We start from the raw sequence: 21,866 nt of genomic DNA on the forward strand, positions 1-21,866 counted from the left end.
TAACTTTGAGACATTTTCAGGCGAAAAGCAGGATTAACCACAGCAGCTGATGGCTGACATGTGAATGACCTCTGTTATTTGAACCCCACTTGACCTGCTGACACGAGCAATCACCCGCAGAGGTGAAGGTGCGTGTCGGCCCAGAGGGGGAGAAATCCTGCCCACCCTTCCCCATCCGAGCTGCAGATCTCCTGCAGGCCCGCGGAGGTCGCTCTGCTCTGCACCTCCGTGCTTCCCCTCACACCACTCTCCCTCCTCTCTCCTCATCCTCCCTCTGATTATACACTGAAGAAAAGAAAAAAAATCTGATCAAGCTTTTCCGGTCTGCTAGCCCTAATTTCCTCTCAGACCTCTGGCGTTGGAGCGGAGGGGACGCGCGCAAGCACTGACATCCTGGGGGATCCTGGAGAGGAGAGGCGAGGGGGGAACTGGAGCTTTAAAACGCCTCTGCACGGCTACTCCTGGCAGCTCTGAACTGGCTCATCCCGTTGTGTGCTCGGAGAGGAGGAGCAGACTGTGAGGGGACAGCAGAATGCTCCAGCCGATGGGAGCGCACACCGCCGCCGCGTCGTGCTCAGCCGTCCGCGCGTCTCTCGGTCTCCCTGAAGACGCGTCCTGCTCTCCGCCGGCCTGCTGCCGCCGCTGCTCCCACCTCCAGTTGTTTGTCCGATTCTCCGTTATATAACTCGGTGTCTTTTGTCGCTCGCGCTGACTTCATTCTTGATATCTTGTTCACCGCCCCAGCAGCGAAGCGGCGGTCCAAAGCGGGACTGTTGCTCCCTTTTGCTGTCGTGGAAACTCGAGGACGAGGAAAAGCATAAAAGGGTGGAAACCCGAATCCAGCGGTGATGAGAGCTCACCCCGAGTGGATTTCACTGGTGTTCTGCCAGAAGCATCTGGAAAGGATAACACAGGGATACACTCCCCCTCCAGAGGACCAGAGCATAATTCACATCTCAGACATTTCAAGTTCCAGCTCTGCGGCTGCTGAGTGATGCGTTTTCAGCCAATGTTTTATTGTTAAATTGTTTAAATTACACCGGCACAGCTTAGGACTCTCAAGCAGGTTTCCTCCAGGCAGCCGTGGATTCGGACATGTTGGATTACCGTGTTCCTCCGCGCGTTGACTGACAGACCAGCATCCTTCTCCAGAAACCACAACAGATAAGTAATCCCGCCAGGTTTGCTTGTAGCTATGCAGTGAAGATGTGTGCAGCCAGGTTCAGCGGCTGCCTCAATGGCTGTGCCGAGGAGGCCGCCTGCGGTGCCGCTGGTCCGGTCATGGCCTCCAGGATGCTGGACTGGACGGAGGCCGGTCCCCGCATCCTCCACAGCCTGGAGATGGGCACGGTGATGACCATCTTCTACCAGAAGAAGTCCCAGCGGCCCGAGAGGAGAACCTTCCAGATAAGGCAGGACACCAGGCAGATAGTGTGGAGCCGAAACCCGGACAAAGTAGAGGGAGAAGGTGAGTAATAAAGCCTGAGTTGGCCTCCCAAACCTCTTTTAGATCCAGTTTTTAGAGCGAAAAACAAACCGGAGACGTCAGATGAGAAACATCCAACCTAACCAGTTTTCATGTTCGAGGTCAAACTGAAAATACAGAGTAGAATCTGCATCTTAGGCACCTTTCACCACCTTCATTCTTGGTGTTATGTCTGTCAGCATGAATGTTCAAATGACCATAAGCATGCAAAGTGTCCACAGTGAGACAAAGATCCAGATAGATCAGCTGAGATCCACTAAATCTGACTGAGAGGACACAGCGCTGCAATGTGACACAAACGGAGCGTCTGTGAGGCGCAACATGACCTCAGAGCGGCTGCACACAGATGCAAATGGGCTCCAAAGACACAAAATGTCTACAGAGACCAACACAAAGAGCACGTGACAGAAATCCAGAACAACCAACAACACTAAAGTGACACAGAGGGACAACAGGGAGGCAAATGGTGACTTAAAAAAAGACAGAAAGTTGCTATAAAAACATACAAAGTGATGACAAAGAGACAAATAATGACTGCAAAGAGAAATGGTAACACTTTCTGATTTTGGGTGGGTGCATATTTGTCTTTAGGAGTCAGTTGTCTCGCTCTTTAAGTATAAATCACAACACACTTATTGGTTGTGGATCACCTGAACTGCATCGGTCACAGAACCGCTGAAACATCAGCCGAGGTTAAAGAGAAACAGAACACCACGTCCGCTTTTCTGCTGGTGTTCACGCTGTTCTCAGCCTCTGTTTGCTTTGTGTTCCCTTAAAAATCAGCCGCCGGCTCCCCGCTGAGCCCCGAGGAGGGGACATATTTGTCAGGGAAAAAGAGCCAATGTCAGAGAAAAATGCTTTCTGAGGCAAACCTTTTGTAAAATATGCAAAACTTTCAACCATGTGAAGTTCCAGACGTGATGAGATATCGATTTGGGTAGAACCTGAGCTGGTGGAAAAATATCTGGTTTTGTATTTTGGCCCATCTGACCCCTCTAAAACAACACATTTCCAGGTTCGTCCTTCCTCTGCGTGCATCTGCTGTAAAAGTTGACATTTTGCTGCGGTGGGCTGGTCCCATCCCAACCCAAACACACAGCCCAGGCGCTGTCGCGGCCTCCTCAGACCCTGTGACCTCTGCTTCCTCCAGTTTGGCTTTGGAGCAGCTCTCCAGACGGCGCGGCGTGCTGCTGCCACACGGATCCTCGCAGCTCCGAGCTTCCTGTCTGTCTGAGCGACTTCACCGCCGGTGGTGTTGCACTCCGAGCAGCAGGCGGCTGTCGAGCTGCTGCTCCAGCACATGTCTGGGACGTGGAGGCTATTTGTCCCGAGGCCTGAGGCAGGATTTGTTAAAACTTAGAGAATTCACAACTGGCATGATAAAGTTTCCTTCTGCCTGCCATGTGTCTTTTTTAACTTTATGTGAGCCTGATGTGGAGAAAAAAAGGCCCCTGTGAGACTCTTCAGTCAGGAAACTACGGAAGCTACATAGAGGTACATAGAAACTTTTTTTTGATGGTTTTCTCGAGATAACGAGATAATTATGTCGTTATCTCGAGAAAACAATGATCGTTTTGACGAGATAACGAGTAAATTGAGTAAATTGACATGTAAACAGGGGCGGACGGGGGAGAAAAAGTGGCCTCGAAAACCATCGGTAAATGAACTCGTTATCTCGAGAAAACCATCAGAAAAAATGTTTATACGTACCACGTCTGCTCTGGGCTTCCGTAGGAAACTGCAGGTGATTCAGTACAAAATCTACACAAAAACAAGCAAAGAAGTTATGTGTCTGAGATGGAGATAATCCACACAGCTTACACTGACTGTGGCTTTATTTGGGTTCAGGCAATCAGAAAATGCTGTTTATGTTTACATGCCAGTGTCATATTCAGAGTAAGGTCTTAATCGGGTAAATAATGCTGGATTATTATCCATTTAAACATTCCTTACGACCTCACTACAAATCAAAATCAGAAACACTTGCAGCCACAACAGCTGAGTGACTAACTGTCAGCAGGTTTTAAACCCCGTCAAACACACCATTGTTTCTGTCTTTGACTTGTTGTTTTGCACTGATTGTGTCCCATCCAGAAGCTGGCTTCTTTAACAAGTGATTTTAGCTGCTTTTTAAAAGAGATCAGTGTTGCTCTGTCTCCTTTAGTTCTCAGCCTCGAATGGTGCACAGCCAGCAGGCCCTGATCACATGACCGCGAGGACCTTGCTGGGGACGTTTGAATGTAAAAACAAAAGTGCAGAGCTCTGAAAATCCAAACCAGTACCTTAAAGTGGACTCTGAAGTTGATGGGAAGCCATGTGAGCACTTGCAGAACTGTGCAGAACCCGCAGATGTTACCAGGGAGTTTTACAAAGAATCCCAATAATCCAGACGTGATGAAATAAATGTATGAACAGCAATTTCCAGTTCAGAGCGTGACGCATTCGGACTTAAGTTTGCAATATTTCTTCAGTGTTAAAAACAAGAGATTTGACATGAGCATCCAAAGTGAAAGCTGAGGCGAAAGCTCCTGATTTAGCAAAAGAAGCAAATGGACCAAGAGTTTCTATGACCTTAAACGCAAATCTGTCGGGGGCACAAACAAGGACTTCTGTTTGTTGTTAGCCGTCCAACTATACAGGATCTGTAGCATAGAAACAACTGAATGTCATCTGCATAGCAGTGATAGGATATGTCCTTTAAAAGAGCTCAAAATGTGCTGAAGAGGGAGCAGATATAACAGAAACAACCAAGGCCCCAAAGCAGAACCTTGTGGCACACCGTACGCAAGAGAAGTGGAAGAGGAGCTTTACTTAGAAGCAGCCACAGAAAATGATTGTTCAGATACATATGAGGCCAACCACAGACCTCGATACACCCACCCAGCATCACAGCATAAAGAGCATAATGTGATGGCCGACAGCAAGTCAGTCACATTTATTGATGACACTCATTGGAAAAAAAAGCATTTAAGGCATCACAAAAATCGATGAAAAAGTCTGAAACCTCGACAAGAAGCATTGAAATGAAATAAAATCATATTTAACTCTCTTAAGGAGTTTAAAGCAAAGAAATAAAAGTGTTTTTCAAGACGAGAATTAAATTTACGAAATGTTGGAGGCTGTCGAACACGTATTGTCATTTGGTTCCATTGTTTTGTGGCTCCTCTGTAAGCTAGGCTTGATCGTGGGAAAGATCATTTTAGTTAGGACAACTACTTATTTTACAGATTTTTCTCAATTATTTTGGAGAAATGGTGTTCCTCATGGCTCCGTCCTGCGCCCTCTCCCGTTGTCTTTGTACATGTTGACTTTGTGCTCCATTTTTAGGAGATATTATATTCCCCTTCCACAGCTTCTCAAATCTGTTCATTGCAGCCTTTAATTGAACCGGTTAGATAACATCAAACATGTATGAATTTGATCATCTTAATCAAAACAATCTGACATCTTAAACTTGTTTTGGGCCCTTGGCCTCATATAATCAGTGCTTTGACTTTCTCTTTGTGACAGGGTGAATTTTTAAGGCTCCAACTGGTCTGAATCAAACGTATCTCGAGGAACTTTTACAGATTATTACAGATAGCAACACGTCTTTAAAAATGTGTCTATTTCATGTGTTTTCTTCAGATTTTTTAAAAGATCACAACTTCAGTGCATCTTGTGAAGACATTTTCTTAATTTGATCGGGTTTTGTCTCTTCCCCTCTTGTGTATGAAGACCAACCGCAGCTGTACACTGGAAAAAATCAAAGTCTTACCAAGAATATTTGACTCATTTCTAGTCAAAATATCTCATTACACTTAATATAAGACACAACTGCCTAACAAGCACTATTTCAGCCAGATATAGGGACTTGTTTGAAGACAATACATCTTGAATATCTTGTTAAATGAAAAAGTCTTAAAAACAAATAGTTTTGAGTCGGATTTCATATGAAACAAGCTTTTTTTTACATTTGAAGAGGTTTTTAAACTAATTTCACTTTTATCTCAAAAGTCTCTTATTTCAAGAAATCTTGACAAGTTCCATTGGCAGATTTTTTTTTGCTTATTTCAAGCAAAAACGCCTTGTATTTGTTGTTTTTCTTACTTATTTTTGGAGGGGCATTTTTTCCAGTGTAGGTGTTGTTTTTAAGGAGGCTTGTCGATCATTAATTTTCCTTTCAAAGCACGTAAATGGGGCCTTTCGCTGATCCGGGGATGAGTGAAACCACAGCAAACACCTTCTCAGCTCAGCCATCTTTGCATTCCCAAAGTGGTGAAAACAACGCTTTCACACAAACACACACACATGCTTTCATAACCCACAAAAACGCCCCTTTACAAACAACCTCCCACCGGACTAAGCCTCCAGCAGATTCCTGGAACTCGTCCCTCCTTCACTTTATCTCCCACAGCTCTATCTCTCAGCTCCCCTCTTTTCTTCCTCCTCCAGCCGTCCTGTCTCATCTTCCTGCTCCCACACATTCACCCAAACACCCATCTCATTTACCTCCCATCTCACTCTTTCTCTTTTCCTTCACTTTCTTTTTGAGATTCAAGGTCGTTTATTCATATTAATGGGACTGACCTCGTCTCTTGTCTCCTCGCCGCCCCTCCCGCGCTCCTGCTTTTCCGTCTTTTGTTTTTGTTGCCTGCTACTTTTTTTTTTCTGCTGTTGCTTTAAAATAGTTTACCCCTGCACGCACATGCGTGGATTCTGTTTTTCTTTATGAGATGAGCCACTTTGGCAAACAGTGGAGGTATGAAATCCTGAGGCACAGGAAGTGCTGGGTTATCAGGGAGTGTCTCGCTTCCTGTCTCAGATTAAAGGACTGAAAACAAAAGCTCTGTATCTTCTGCAGGAAACGCAGACATCGACCACAAATGAGGCACCAGCTGCCTCGGATCCTCTGAGTGGTTTGACCCAACGAGGAGTAATTTAAGGCACAATTAGGATTAATGAGAGCTTGGTTGAGCTAGTCTAAATATTGAGTAACTGTTTTATGGGTTTCAGAACAGCTGTCAGTTGGATGCACGGGGAATATTGCTGCCAATTGACTCCATTTTCAAACTACTCATTCTTCGAAGCTTTCCGTCTGCTTCCATGAAACTTGGCTCAGAGATCCCGATCTCACTCTCATGGCAGATTTTGTGAGTTTAATTAATTTAAACTAGGGCTGGGCAACGATTAAAATGTTTAATCTAATTAATCACATGATTTCCCTGATTAATCACGATTAATCGCATTTGTACGCAAAGTCCAAAAATTAATTCAAAAGTAGCGAATAGCTTTTAGCATTTAGTTTTATTTTAAATGTGCTGCCATATGAATAAAAGTGCCATAACATTTGTTGTGCAAACACACTTTTAACATCAGCATCTTTCTGTAGTTTTTATGTAGAAGCCTCGCTGCAGGAGTTTTTTTCAAAATTTAGTTTGAAATACGTGCTTTTATGTTGAAACAAGTAAAACAGGAAGTAGCGCCGGTTAGCTCCGTGAGCTTCACACAGACACCGAGGAGCACCTGTAACGGTGATGTTACCTGCTAGTTTATCTTTATTTTATTACTCCATGCTTCGTGGTGTTTGCTGTAACTGTGTGAATGTGATGCATTCAACAGACTTTCTGCGTTAATGCGCGATAAAATATTTATCAGCGTTAAATAATTAACAAGTTAACGCGATAATAACGAGTTAACTCGCCCAGCCCTAATTTAAACTGATCATTCTCTCATGTTTTGTCCATGTTTATTCTCCAGAAGCAGAAACAGCTGATCGTTCGCGTAGTTAATAATTTGAGTGACGTGTTTGTTCTGTCAGAGTGGTTTGCAAGAGGTGTTTCCTCTCCATCTTATGTGCTTCGTCCTATTTAAAGCGAGCAGAAAACTTTTTCCTTTCCCATTTGCTGCTCAACTCTCGGTGTGCCCGGTTGAGGCAGGTGGTTTCTCTTCCTGGTTCTGGTTCTCTTGGAGGTTTCTTCCTGTTCAAAGGGAATTTTTCTTTCCACTTTCATCACTCACATGCTCTGGACAGCAGATTGAATCGATGTTTTGATGCAGTCAGCTTCCTTAGCCAGGCTACTTCTTTAAAAAAAAAAAGATTAAATAAGAATTTAATTAATTCGATTTGATTGGATCATGATTGTTTGCAAAGAATTGGATCATAATTGGTCTGCATTGGACTGTATCTTTGACACATCCATATATAAATGAATCTGAACTGAAATTGGATACTTGCTGGATTAAGATGATGAAGGTATTTTGAAGCCACAGTCTTTTCCTAAACCTAACCAAGTAGTTGTAATGCCTGTAAAAGCTGAGGCCGCAAACAATTATGGGACTGAATTATCTCCTATCACTAATGAAGGATGGTCTGGTGTTTCCTCTGCTAAAGGAGATGATTAAGGAAGAATTGGATCTCCTTTCCTTCACATCTAAAGAAGTCAAAAAGCTCTCATCATGGACGCCACTTCGATACTTCCGGGTAATTTCACTCAGGAAGGTTCACAAGCAGAATGGGCTTTTCAACCACACCCTAAATGAGTGAAAACAGTGCGTCCTGCTTTCCTGCTGCCGCTCTCTGTCTGTGTTATGAGGACATGGTCACTTGTTCTTAAGTAAACACTTCATATTGATTTTTTTTCTGTGTTTGCTGTCAGTAAAAAAAACGTCTTTGGGGTTTGACAGAACAGTATTTCATGCTCTGGGAATGAAAACAGGTTGTCGGATCACATTATAGGAGCCCTTTGAACTGCTTAACCTTTATCAATATCTGCATACTAACCCAAACCCAAACCATAACCATCATGAATGGCTTTGTAACACTCACTGGCTGCCAGACAACCACAGACAGCTGAGGAACTCCCACTTCTGCTGAGACTTGTACTTGATTTGTGTCTCCTCTTGGCTTTGAAACAGCTGGATTCTCATGAGATTTGCAAAATTGCAAGAATCCATCTTTCCAAGCTCCACGTTGAAAGTTGAAAGTCGGGGTCCAGTACTGGTAGATGCCAGGGAGATTAGGTGTGATGACTGGTTTAACAGGGTTCAATTTGCTGGTAGGAGTGGAAGGGGTAAAAACTTTGAAATGCATTGAAAGGTGCATTTTAAAATAAGAAAAAGGATGAATCTGAAAGTTCAGAATGTTTTGTGCCAGCTTGCAGACACTGATCCTGGTCCAGAACCAGCCCTCCTTTCAGGCTTTCAGCCGGAATCTCCTGCTGTGGCCCGTCCTTCACATTTCTTGGACTCTCTGTAAACTGCCTGTGCCATTTGGCAGGGAGTGATGTCACCAGCTGTACCAGGAACAGTGTGTTTCACTGGAAGCGCACAGCAATTATCAGCGGCTGGTGTTTCCAGGTCAGCAGTGCACACAGCTGCCTTCAGGAGCTGTCGTTCAGTCCAGCGCTGAGAGGTGACCGGCTGGCTGTCCAGCTGCTTTTGTCCCTTTCTGCTCATCAAAGTTAGCAGTTTTTAAAGTTTTTAGAAAACCATGCTTACAGCCTGGACTGCTGCTGCTGCTTTGTGTATCTGGAGAGTTGAGCATGTGTTTGCCTCGTTGTCCCACATCTAAACTAAACTGAGAGCAATGAGGGAAAAACAGAGCATTAGTTTGGGAGGAAAACGACTCGACTTTAAAGCTTTTCGTACCTCTGAGCCATTATTCAAGTTGAATATTAATGGAAACAGCATCTTTTTGAAAAGTTAACGGCTTCCATCTCAGCACATTCCTAATCAAGATTAAAATCATCTTCCAAAATTCTCTGTGGCTTTTCACTGTATGCAGACATCTGATATTTTGCCAGCACGATTACATGTAGTCGACCAGCATCTTTGAAGTGAGTTATTAACCGAAGCGTCCAACCCAACGACACTTTGGACTGCGTGAGAACCCGTTCAAGACGTCCTGCTGCTTCCAACGCTCCCTCGCATAAGTTCAGCTGAATTCACGGCGCAGACGCTGTCTTTAAAGGGATAGTTCGTGTCTTTTGACATGAAGCTGTATGACATCCCATATTAGCAATATCATTTATGAACATCTTCTTACCCCCTGCTGCGTCCTGTGAGCAGAGTTCCAGCCTCGTTTTGGTGTTGATGAAGGTAGTCCGGCTAGTTGGCTGGGGCTTAAAAAATAAAGCGTTTTGCTTCTCAAAACAATATGCGTTCAAAAGAGTAATACATTTGCATCACAAAATCGTTCTCCAGGAAAAAGTCAGACCTCACAATCGCTTGGCTCTATTTTCTCTACCTTCGTGTCACTGCCTGCTGAAAATAGGGCCAAGAGATTGTGAGGTCTGACTTTTTCCTGGAGAACGATTTTGTGATGCAAATGTATTACTCTTTTGAACGCATATTGTTTTGAGAAGCAAAACGCTTTATTTTTTAAACCCCAGCCAACTAGCCGGACTACTTTCATCAACACCAAAACGAGGCTGAAACTCGGCTCACAGGACGCAGCAGGGGGTAAGAAGATGTTCATAAATGATGTTGCTAATATGGGATGTCACACAGCTTCATGTCAAAAGAGGCGAACTATCCCTTTAAGTTACTTGAATTGTGATTTTGTCAGATGAGGCTGTGGTTATAAAATCAGGATTTTTTTATTAAAGCAGAGCGGCAGTCTGGAAATGCTCCAGGTGTGCAGAAGTTAAGGGTTTCTGACGCGTTTAGCTGTCTGACTCTGCAGAGAGTTGAACGAGGTATCTGTTAGACGCCGAACACACGATGCTGAACAGTAAGAGATGTGTGAAGTTATGGGGGCGCCATATATCTTTGTGACACCCCATTAAAGATTGACGGGTGTCGAACTGATGACGGGAACGAATGGAATTAGCTTTGCAGGTTTTGGACAAATTAAAATTTTGACTTGATTAAAGGTAGGGTAGGAGATCCTGGATTTTGAGTCCAGCGAAGCTGCATTTTGAAAATACACAGGTCAAAAGTCCCAACCCTTTTCTTCACTTTCCCCCCGAAGGCACGCCTCTAGAGTACATGAACGCGCACGAGCGTGCAGGAGCGCTGTTCTGACAGCAAGCATCGATCGTTGCCGTATTTAGTATATAGTATATGATAACTATACGTTTAATAATGCTAGGTGCTAGCCAAGCTGGCTCTAGTTTAGCTTCCTGCCAAGCTTCTGGGTGCGTAATTCGTTCACGGAGCAGGGTACGCGCACAGGGGGAAGGAGGGGGAGGGAGGAGCAGATTGCAGTTTGATAGACGGCATCAGTATCCAATCATTGTTAACGGTCCGTTCAGTATGATTGGATAGTGTTTTTCCTAGATTGTACGTTCTAGAGGCCACTAAAACTTTTCATATTTGTGTCAAAACTTTTAATTAATTGGTTGCAATGGGGGTGTGAAGTGTATTTCAAGCAATATGTAAAAAAATGTTCCAGAAAAAGATCCCCTACCCCACCTTTAAGCAGTGCAAGTTGAAAACTTGTTAAAGTTTGTCTTTGTAGAGCCTTAATTTAACAGATAAGTATTTGCTGGAATCAATCAAACAGATGTGTTATTAAATTTGAGTTAAATCGCTCATTTTACCAAGTGACCAGAGTCAATTTTCCTGCTTCTCTTTGAGTATGAAACCTTGCAAAGTCTAGTTTTTTGCGTTGTGCTTTCGATCAGTTTAGAATAACGAATAAGAAAAAAGAATAAACTGCTGCGTGACGGCCTTCATCTGTTTTGTCTCTATCAGATGTAAACGCTCTGGATGCATCTGCTACGTTTTTAAGGCAGAAGGACGATGTTCTGTTGCTGCCAGAGGTCCAGAATAGACGAAAAGATATCACTTTATATATTAAACGGGCTTAGTGTGGCCACTGTCTCGATGCTTAAGTTTGAAATACTGGATGATAAACAAGGCTGATGAATTCCTCCTGCTGTCAGAACGTTTGCTCTTATCTTTGGATGCTTTATTAGCTGCTCATGTGTTGTGCTGTTTTGCTGAACCCTCTCATTGAAGTTCAGACATGTTTCCATGTGTTCAAAAAATGACTTTTCTCTTAATCTCATGCCAGAGCTTCTATCTGCCATCTGCACATGCAGGGCCCTCAGATCAGAACCAGATTCTCCTCGTGGCTCTTTGATTTAGGATAATTTACAACCTGCTGAAGGTGGCTCGATACACTTTTCATCGCCTTGTGTGTGTGTGTGTGTCCACTGTTGTCCGTCTTTTGGACAGAAAGCTTTGTCCAAGTTGGACCTTTTTAATGTGAAAGGGGGGAAAACTTGTTCTTGACTGCCCCAGTTATTTTTTAAGGAGCTCCTCTGTGGTGGAAAATGGTGTCCGGTGGTTATGAAATAGACATTCAGTTCACGCATGTGTGTCACAGTAGGTCTGTGTCTGGGTCTGCGAGTATCTATGAGTGAATGCTTGTGTGTGTTTGCACAGCACATCTGCTAAGTCAATAAGCCAGCGTTTTCTCTGTGGGTGTGTCGACCACTGCAAGTGTCAGAGCAGAGTCCAGAGTTTACATCACATTCTGTGGTTACCCGGCGGAGTCCGTTAACCCTTCTGAGGCACGAAGAGACTTTCTTTTTTTTCTTCATCAGGGTTCATGAAAAAGCTGAAAATAAAGAAACGAAAGTGCCTGTGACGTGCACGGCTAAGTCGAACCACAGCTGTTCTTGCCTCGGTGTACATGCATGGGAGCTGAGTCGAATCGCTGTGATGCTTTGGACCGTGTTAACCAGAGATGGGGACTCGAGTCACTGTGACTTGGACTCGAGTCGACTCGAGTCGCTGTTTTGATGACTTGTAACTTGACTTGACGAAAAATAAAAGACTCGAGACTCGACTCGGACTTGGAAGTTAAAGACTCGGCACTTGACTTGACTTGAGACACGATGACTTGAATGACTTGAGTGTTATTCAGTTCATGTTTTCAGTTTGAATCTAAAATTAATAAATTAATTTAAAAAATAATATCGATTACCCGGTAGGAGCGCAGGCTGAGAATGGCGTCATGATTGGATCCCTACCCTGTCAATCAGCCATGCCCTCTCTACATACCTTAGTGTTTATTGGAGAGAATAAACTCATATCAGATATGCATCAACATGTCAGCAGGAGGGGGACCGAGAGTCGTTGTCTTCGGCTTTCGTAATTACCATTTTGACGGCAAAAGACGAACAGCACAGTGCAAGACATGCGGCATCAACATCTCAGACAGCCAGACGACAACTTCCAACTTTGTTCGTCATTTGAAGATCCATTCTGACCAGTGAGTGCTCGTCATATTAGCTAAAATTATCCTGTTAGCCTAGTCGGTAGTTAGCTAACGTTAGCTTGATATGATACGGGGTGGGGGACAGTTACTTATATCTTGTCTTTTCACTTTATTAAGATCAGATTCTGCAGGTAAAATTGCAATAATAAGGTGACTTGACTTTGACTTGACTTGCACAAGAAAAAATTACTTGAGACTTACTTGAGACTTGCACATGTGTGACTCGGTCCCATCTCTGGTAACGGCTCAAACCCAGAGTTTGAACCGTTAAGATTGTTCTGCTGCTTCTAACTCTCTCTGCTGGAGATGATGGTGCATGTAAGCGCAGCTGAATCCACATCACACGCGTCTTTTTCAGTCACTCAGATGGTGATTTGTGTCAAATGAGGCTGCGGTTACAAAATCCGGATTTTATTAGAGCAGAGCGACAGGCCGCCAGATGTCACGCAGTCTTAATGGGCTGATTTTCAGTCCCAGTTTTTTCTGATGCATGCAGCCTTCTGACAAAGGAAACAGAAACATATGCGAAGGAGAGCAGCTGTATTCAGCTGTATTTATATAAACTTTACAGTTTTTACAAAAAGCTGCAAAAAAGATGGAACTTTGGAGCATGTACAGAGCAATGTTTTGGAAATGCCATTAAATAAATTAATAATTCGTCCATGTCTCGGTCATCTCCCGTAAATAATCGTCCACATAAGTTTTCATTATTTGAACCTGAATTTGTGTAGATGTGTAGCTCCCTCCATAAGGTTTAGGACAAAGTCCCAGAGTCCCCCCTCTGCTCCTCAGAGTAAAATTCTAAATCAAACAACTCGGACTCACTTTTTATACACAGTCCCCCTCACTTCAGGGCTCCACAGTCAGTGTGTGGGACAGTTGGCTTCCCAGGTGTTTGTGGTTACTCAGGTGTGTCAAGGAAGCTGTTATAAGGCTGAAAAATGAGAATAAAACCATCAGTTTTCCACGAGCAGTCCAAAATCAGCTGTCGGGAAGACCATTAAGAGGAAAGGATGCACTGGTGGGCCAAGGACGACAGAAGAATCCTCACTGTGGTGAAGAAAAATCCTTTAAGGCCCACAGAGGCTACACTGCAACATGCAGTTAGCCACAAAAACAGGATGGACACGTTACAGTTTTGGCCTTAAAGGAGCTGCAGAAAAGAGAAATATGTCGTTAATGGGAGACGCCACAGGGGATAAAGTTAGCATTTTTAATTGGAAGATGATACAATGAGTGATAGGATTTTTATTTCTTTTTTCTACACTTTAACAAGTAAAAGGTTGACAACATTTTAAAGTAGTGACAACTGTACATGTGACTCAGATATCTGTAAAAGTGTGTTCATAATGATAAATAATTCCTTCCTTATAGATTGATATTAGAAGAAAAAGGCGAATGTCCCTTATGCCCTCAGCTTCGTTTGGCCACGTTGTTTCTAATTTACCTTGTTTTCAGTTATCCTGGTGGTCAAAAGAGATTTTGAAGACTTGAAATATCTTTAACAATGACGCACAGATTCCTGGATAAAGTTTATTGGACTGTTTTTTTTTTTTTTTAATGCAACAATCTAAGCTCATGTTGACCATATTAATTTCTTTTCTCCTTTTAAAAGGACGTATTCCGTTAAAGACTGTGAAAAGAGTCTCTTTTTCCTTTCACCGTAGCTGTGAACTGAAGTGTTCCTGCAGTGCAGAACGTCTGCAGACGCTTCGAGCGCCCTGCAGCTGACAGCTGAGTTGGTGTGTCTGTTTTTGGGCTCATGCACACACAGTGAGCATTTGTTCAGCTCTCCAGCAGCAGATTTCTGCGTGTTTGGCAGGGAAATGAACAACGTGCCAAAATGGGATTTATGGTTTCGCATATTTGTGTTCATGCAACTCTATCCTTCCTTCCTTCCTTCCTCCCTCCCTCCCTCCCTCCCTCCAGTCGACATACGAGAGATCCGGGAGCTGCGGTTGGGGAAGGGCTCCCGTGATTTCGAGCGCTACCCGGAGGAGGCTCGTAAACTGGACTCCGCCCACTGCTTCATCGTGCTCTACGGCCTGGAGTTTCGCCTCCGGACTCTGAGTGTGGCAGGTCAGTGTGTGTGTGTGTGTGTGTGGTTCTACTTGCCACATATTTAAAGATTAAAGGTCACAGAACGTCCTTATTTTTATCTGTTCTCATACTCTTTGTTTATTTCTCAACCTAATTCCCTTAAAGCATCACGTGTGCATCGCCGTATATTTTTCTTCTTGAATAAATCCTACAAAAAGACCAAAACCAACAATATGTTGGACTCCCCCACCCTGATCTCATAGCTGGATTAATATCCTCTGAGGGGCTCCTGCCGTTATCACCAGCAGTTCCATTATTTACCCAGAAAACAGCCTGTAATCTGAAGCTGAAATGTTTAGTTGAGGACTTTAATTATGATTAAGCAAAGAAGTTGAAAAAGTTTCTTTTTTAAAGCAGAAATGCAAAAAATCTGCCTGTAACTAAATGTTTACTAGATTATCTGCATGTTTTTTTTTTTTACATTTTCTATGAAAATCAACATGTTTTTCCACCGTTGATCATAAACAACAAAAGTGTTAATGTGGGCTAACCCTAACCAACTGTTTACTAATTAAACCTGCAGCCTTAATAAGGTCACATTATGTTCTTTTGGTTTTTTTTTTTGGTTTCCTTCAGTGTGTTATTGAAGTTTTTTGCACAGTAACTAGACCCGAAATCAACACCTTCATTTCCACAGAAAGAACTGCTTGGACCATCTCTTTCGCTGTTCTTTTTGTCCTTTACTTTGATGACATCACCATTAAATGTCATTCCCTCTGGTTGCCTGGTGGGCAGCTTTGCATGCCCCAAAATAAGAATGAGTTGCTCCATCGCTGACAAACCAGCTGACTTATAAGGGAAAACACACCTTAAACGTGACAGGAGTTTCAGCAACACTAGAGAAGTGTCTGAATCTTAAAGGTTTGTGCCTCTGATTTGTTTTTATGGGCTGGGCAACGATTAAAATGTTTAATCTAATTAATCACATGATTTCCCTGATTAATTGCGATTAATCGCATTTGTACGCAAAATCCAAAAATGAATCCAAAAGTAGTGTATAGCCTTTAGCATTTAGCTTTATTTTAAATGTGCTGCCATATGAATGAAAGTGCCATAACATTTGTTGTGCAAACACACTTTTAACATCAGCATCTTTCTGTAGTTTTTATGTAGAAGCCTCGCTCCACTGTCTGTTTCCTTGAATGACTTGCTGCTATCAGTTGTGTGTTTTGTCTTTAAGTGATATTTTAGACTGGAACTACTGCGCTGAGAAGACAATTCAACTTGGCAGTGTTTACAGATGACTTTGGTTCTGTCGACTCCGCCGTCTGGAAGAACTTTAAAATGAAAATGGCCGAGTAAAAGTTCCGTACCCTTCTCCATGTTTGGTGGATCCGCCGATTACTTTCTTTTCCGGTTCCACAGCAGACAGCAGCAGACTTTTACAAAATAAAAGCCTGTGAGCAACAGACTTTTACAGAATAAAAGCCTGTGAGCAACAGACTTTTACAATAATAAAAGCCTGTGAGCAACAGACTTTTACAATAATAAAATAAATAATAAAACAGGGGTGGTCCGTGGCGTAGTGGGTTGAATAGGCGCCCCATATACAAGAGGCTATAGTCCTCACTGAAGCACCCTGTCAGGTTGGGTGAGAAAGGATGACACGGATGCGGACTTTTCAAAAAATAAAGGTTGATTTATTAACAAAAAAACAAAGTGCAAACAAAAAAGCGCTGCCGAGCCGGATTCAAAAAACTTGACTGAGGGAAAAGCAAACAAAAATTCTTGGCATAGCAATAAATAAATACTTATCTTGGTAAAATCGACGTGGAACATGGATAACAAGAATAACAGGAATCAGGTCAAGGCAGGTCAGGTATGATTGGCAAACAAAGATCCGGCAAACTAAGAGGGGAGACTGGAAACTAAATAGGGAGTGAGTGATTGGAGAGTGAGTGCAGCTGAGGGAAAAAACACAGGTGAAGTGAGTGAAACTAATGAACTAATGAGTGCAGGGAAACTAAAACATGACTAAAAACTAAACATGGACTGAAAACAAAAAACATAACCTAAAACATGAAACTAAAAACGAGAGTCCATGGGCGTGACACACCCCAGTTCGAGTTCCACATCGGACGGCCCTGTGCTGCGTGTCGTTCCCCCTCTCTCTGCCCCCTGCTTCCTGTCTCTCTGAACTTTCCTATCCATGAAAGGCACAAAAGCCCCAAAAAATAAATTAAAAAAAAACTGCGTTAATGCGTACTAAAATATATAAATAAATACCGCGTTAACGAGATAATAACGAGTTAAGTTGCCCAGCCCTAGTTTTTAACTTGTTATGCCTGAAACTGCCCAGCAGCGCCTGGGAGCTGAGGTACAACGTTTGGTTTGGAGCCTGGTACCATGTCATCCACACATTTTGTCTTACAAGGAGAAAAAATGAAGAGATAAAGTGTTTGAGCAAGACACAGGACAATGATGGACATCTGTTGTGGTTTCACTGCAGGATAGCTCAGAGTAACAACTGAGCAGACGGATGCAGAGTGAGCTTCATTGGTGCTCTCAGTGAGCAACAACTGATCAGATCTCTGGTCGAGTCGCGTTTGCTTCGCTTGGATCTGTCGGTGAAGTTGCCGCCACATTACGTTATTTCTCAGAGATTTAAATGTAATTTCTAACCTTATCGTTAATGTTGAGGTTAAAAGGTTTAACATTTATTCCTCAGATCATATTGTGATGTGGGATTAAGCTTTATGCTCACAAAGCTGTTACTCTTATCCTTAAAAAGTACATTTCAGAGACTCTGCTTCTTCACGTTTACTTGAGTAGGTTGAATCTTGCTCTCAGTCTTTAACATGTGTGATGATGGGAAAGTTTCACATGTTCCCAGAACAGTCAAAGGTAACTATAGGGCATCTATCACATGGTGCAGGTTCCCTGAACATGTCTTATTCCTACCTTCTGGAGATGAGGTAAAAGATCATCTTTTACTGTTTCCTGCACAATGAAAAAAAATTAACCAAATGACGTAATCGAAGGTTTTTATCCTATTTGATATGTTATTTAGGGTCACTGACAGTTAGAATGCTGAAAGTACATTTTGGAGGTTTGTAGACTGAACTTTCTCAGTTTAGGAGGATCGGCCTGTGACAGTCCATACTGTCCAGATTTCCATACGTGAGTCAGAATAAGCAGAAAAAACAACTTTCACAGGAAACATGCTGTATGAAACTTTCCCATCGTGTTTTAAGCTGCCACTCTTTGCTTTTCTGTGACCTAAAGTAGTTTAAAAAGAATTGACTGCAGAGGAATGTTGCAAACAAGCTTGTGGGCTCAGAAATGCACTCGGTCTACGAGGCTATTGGTTCGTTTGGTGAATCTGCAGCTTTACTGGTTTTAAATGTAGTTTTCGCTTCATGTATTAACTTTAAAAGTGAAAGAAACTTGAATGAAACTTTAAAACAAAGGAGATCACAAGCTATACTTTCACGTGTTTACTGGAGCAGAACCACAAGACCGTTGTATAGATTTATAACGAATGTTCTGTGAGCCCAACTAACAAGAAGTAACTCATCTGGGCCAAATGAGGCCCACTGAGGACCTAAATCTGAAAAAGATATCAGGTTTCAGTCAAGGCACAGCAGGACACTGTTGTTGTTAGACCAGAGCAAATAGTGTGTTTCCTGGGGACTATTTTCTCAGGCGGATTGATCTACATTTGGTCATCTGGGTGAGTGTAAACGGCGTAAATGTGTGTTCCTGGTAATAAAGAACAACATGAGCTCATTTATATCTCATCAAACTATCATCCACATACTTCTGATGAGGATTTACTGTAACAAGGGTTAATTTGGCTTGTGTATAATTCCACAAAATTATTGTTTTTAATTGTTTTTATGACATTTATAAGAATAGTCAGGTGGAACTTTTGTTTTCTTTTTCGGTTTCTGTACATTCTTTTATGGGGGAGCAACATCTGTGACAAAAGACACGGGCTGTGTTCGAAACCGCCTACTACATACTACATACTTGAAAACGGCATACTCATCGATCAGACAGTATGCAGAGCGTTTACACACAGTGCACTTCACTCCTGCCCGAGCCGAAATCAGCCGGCCTGAAAAGCTGATTTCGCTTAAGCTATAAACTCTGTAAACTTTAGCAACATTTGAAACATTTTCAGACGAGAAAGTAGTCGTTTAGATCCCCAAGGTGTTGAAAATCTGACAAAATACCGGCTATTTACAATTTTGTTACCACGAATTTGGCGCTGCTAAAGCTAGCCGCAGTGAGCAACGCACTTCCGGTTATGCCTTTTTGACTGCTCTCGTCCCGTTAACGGAATTTGACCGTTCAAATGGCGATGGGCGACGTCACGTTACGTTGCATCTTGGGTAGTTTGAGTGTGACAAGTAACCTCATGATGCATACTCAACATTTCGGCGAATCTAGTATGCATCTAGTGTACATCCGGGAACTTAAAAAAGTATGAATAGTAGGAGAAGTAGGCGGTTTCGAACACAGCCTTCCTCTTTTTTCTGATGTTCAGTGAGGAAAGGTGAGCTCCCATTTTGTCATTTATATTTGTCATTTTATTTTGTCAGGTATGCTCCATGTTTTACTTTTTTGTGCTAATGTTTGCGTCATTGTAATCGCGGCTCTTTCTTCTGATGTTCGGTGAGGAAAGGTGGAGGAAAATAAAGACCTTCGAAAGAGCAGCGGTGTGGTCTCCATTCGTTCTGACCTTAACACAACGCAGAGGGGTTTCATACCGGTTACATTAGTTAATTTAAAAATAAAACGACCTCGGTGTAACTTGGGACAGTTGAACTGTTTTGGTTGCATTTGCTGGTTGATGAAAACAAAAAGGAACATCTCAAAATAATTTTTTGTTTCTGTGTCTGTGCTTTTGCAGCCTTTAGTGAAGAGGAGGTCAACATGTGGATCACTGGACTCAACTGGCTGATGATCGACACCCAGAGAGCGCCGGCGCCACAGCAGATAGACAGGTGTGGTTACCTGAACAGACCCCGCCCTCAATCCTTAGAGAGTTAGACTCCGATTATTTCTGCTCGAGGATCGAAGAGGTGAATCTGTCTTTAATCAGATAGACTGAAAACAAATCTGTTGGGCCTTACCTTGACATTCAGATAATAATTCTTGAGTGCCACACAGCCGACAGGACACGTTTAAAAAAAAAAAAAAAAAAAAAAAAGATAAATAAGTAATTAAATAATAATAATAATAATAATAATAATAAAAAATAATAATAATTAAAAAAAAATAGTAAAAAAATTAATAATAAAAAAAAATACAAAAAAGATGGACTGAGTTCTGATCACAGGATCCCTGTAGGTTTCACTGATCACTGAACTAACTTCAGTATCCACGATGTTCTTCGTGATTTCTGATCAGCACTGAAGGATTCGAGTGTAGGACTCTTATTAAGAGATTAAGACTTTATTGTCATGTAAACGCATGAAATACACGAAATTACTCCTCCGCTTTTAACCCATGCAGGTCGGCACCTGTTGAACACACACATGCACATGCACAGGGTCACACTGAATAAATTATTTTCATTCCCCAAAATTAAACAAAAACTCAAAAAACAGTTTGTTTTAGGGGGTTTAGCACATGGATGTGACAAAAAATGGCTCCACAGCAGCGTTACAGCCCCTAAGAACCACAGATAAGTCCATCTTGAGCTGTATAACATACATCTCCAAAAATAAGAACCTCCTTTTGGGAAAGGTACTGGATTAAGAGCTGTCCAACACAACCTGGAAACCCTGCAAGGATAGTGGTGAACCGTCATCTTTGAGGAAGGAATGTGGTCGGGAGGCGATCTTTATGTTTTGTTGTGATAGTGAGAGCATTTCTGCACACAGTGTGGAAATAACTCGAGCTGTGTAGCCTTAAGAAAAGTGAGGATAATCATAATTTGTGAGACGGCTCAAAGATTGGACTGGAAAGCAGTGGAAAAAGGTCTGATGGGTCCAGATTTGCCTTGTTCCAGAGTCATGTCAACTGACTGCCTGAATATCCTGTTCCTATCCAGGTCTTTCTCCTGAGTCCAAACCTTAACTCTGCCTCTTATACAGTTATTATTACATAATGTATCTTTTTTAGAGCTGGGCAACGATTAAAATGTTTAATCTAATTAATCACATGATTTCCCTGATTAATCACGATTAATCGCATTTGTACGCAAAATCCAAAAATGAATCCAAAAGTAGTGTATAGCTTTTAGCATTTAGTTTTATTTTAAATGTGCTGCCATATGAATGAAAGTGCCATAACATTTGTTGTGCAAACACACTTTTAACATCAGCATCTTTCTGTAGTTTTTATGTAGAAGCCTCGCTCCACTGTCTGTTTCCTTGAATGACTTGCTGCTATCAGTTGTGTGTTTTGCCTTTAAGTGATATTTTAGACTGGAACTACTACGCTGAGAAGACAATTCAACTTGGCAGTGTTTACAGATGACTTTGGTTCTGTCGACTCCGCCGTCTGGAAGAACTTTAAAATGAAAATGGCCGAGTAAAAGTTCCGTACCCTTCTCCATGTTTGGTGGATCCGCCGATTACTTTCTTTTCCTGTTCCACAGCAGACAGCAACAGACTTTTACAAAATAAAAGCCTCTGAGCAACATACTTTTACAAAATAAAAGCCTGTGAGCAACAGACTTTTACAAAATAAAAGCCTGTGAGCACCAGACTTTTACAAAATAAAAGCCTGTGAGCAACATACTTTTACAAAATAAAAGCCTGTGTGCAACAGACTTTTACAAAATAAAATCCTGTGAGCAACAGACAAAAATAAAATAAATAATAAAACAGGGATGGTCCGTAGTGGGTTGAGCAGGCGCCCCATGTACAGAGGCTATAGTCCTCGCTGCAGCTGGCCCCGGTTCGAGTCCCGCATCAGACGGCCCTGTGCTGCGTGTCGTTCCCCCTCTCTCTGCCCCCTGCTTCCTGTCTCTCTGAACTTTCCTATCCATTAAAGGCACAAAAGCCAAAAAAATAAATAAATAAAACCTGCGTTAATGCGCGATAATATATTTATCGGCGTTAAATAATTAACGAGTTAACTCGCCCAGCCCTAGTTTTCAATTAAGTTTGG

The 21,866-nt window shown here is 42.4% G+C and overlaps 1 protein-coding gene across 1 annotated transcript in view; it reads left to right on the forward strand.

Annotated features, from left to right (window-relative positions):
• The first annotated feature begins 242 nt into the window (after window positions 1-242).
• Window positions 243-21,866, forward strand: part of LOC142400788 (1-phosphatidylinositol 4,5-bisphosphate phosphodiesterase gamma-1-like) — a 50,914-nt gene continuing 29,290 nt past the window's right edge. The window contains exons 1-3 of the mRNA XM_075485997.1: window positions 243-1,468; window positions 14,628-14,777; window positions 19,657-19,750. Of these exons, the coding sequence (XP_075342112.1) occupies window positions 1,207-1,468; window positions 14,628-14,777; window positions 19,657-19,750 (506 nt within the window). The 5' untranslated portion in view covers window positions 243-1,206. The remainder of the gene's footprint in view (window positions 1,469-14,627; window positions 14,778-19,656; window positions 19,751-21,866) is intronic.

Source organism: Odontesthes bonariensis, chromosome 15 (genome assembly GCF_027942865.1).
Source record: "Odontesthes bonariensis isolate fOdoBon6 chromosome 15, fOdoBon6.hap1, whole genome shotgun sequence".
Taxonomy (NCBI): domain Eukaryota; kingdom Metazoa; phylum Chordata; class Actinopteri; order Atheriniformes; family Atherinopsidae; genus Odontesthes; species Odontesthes bonariensis.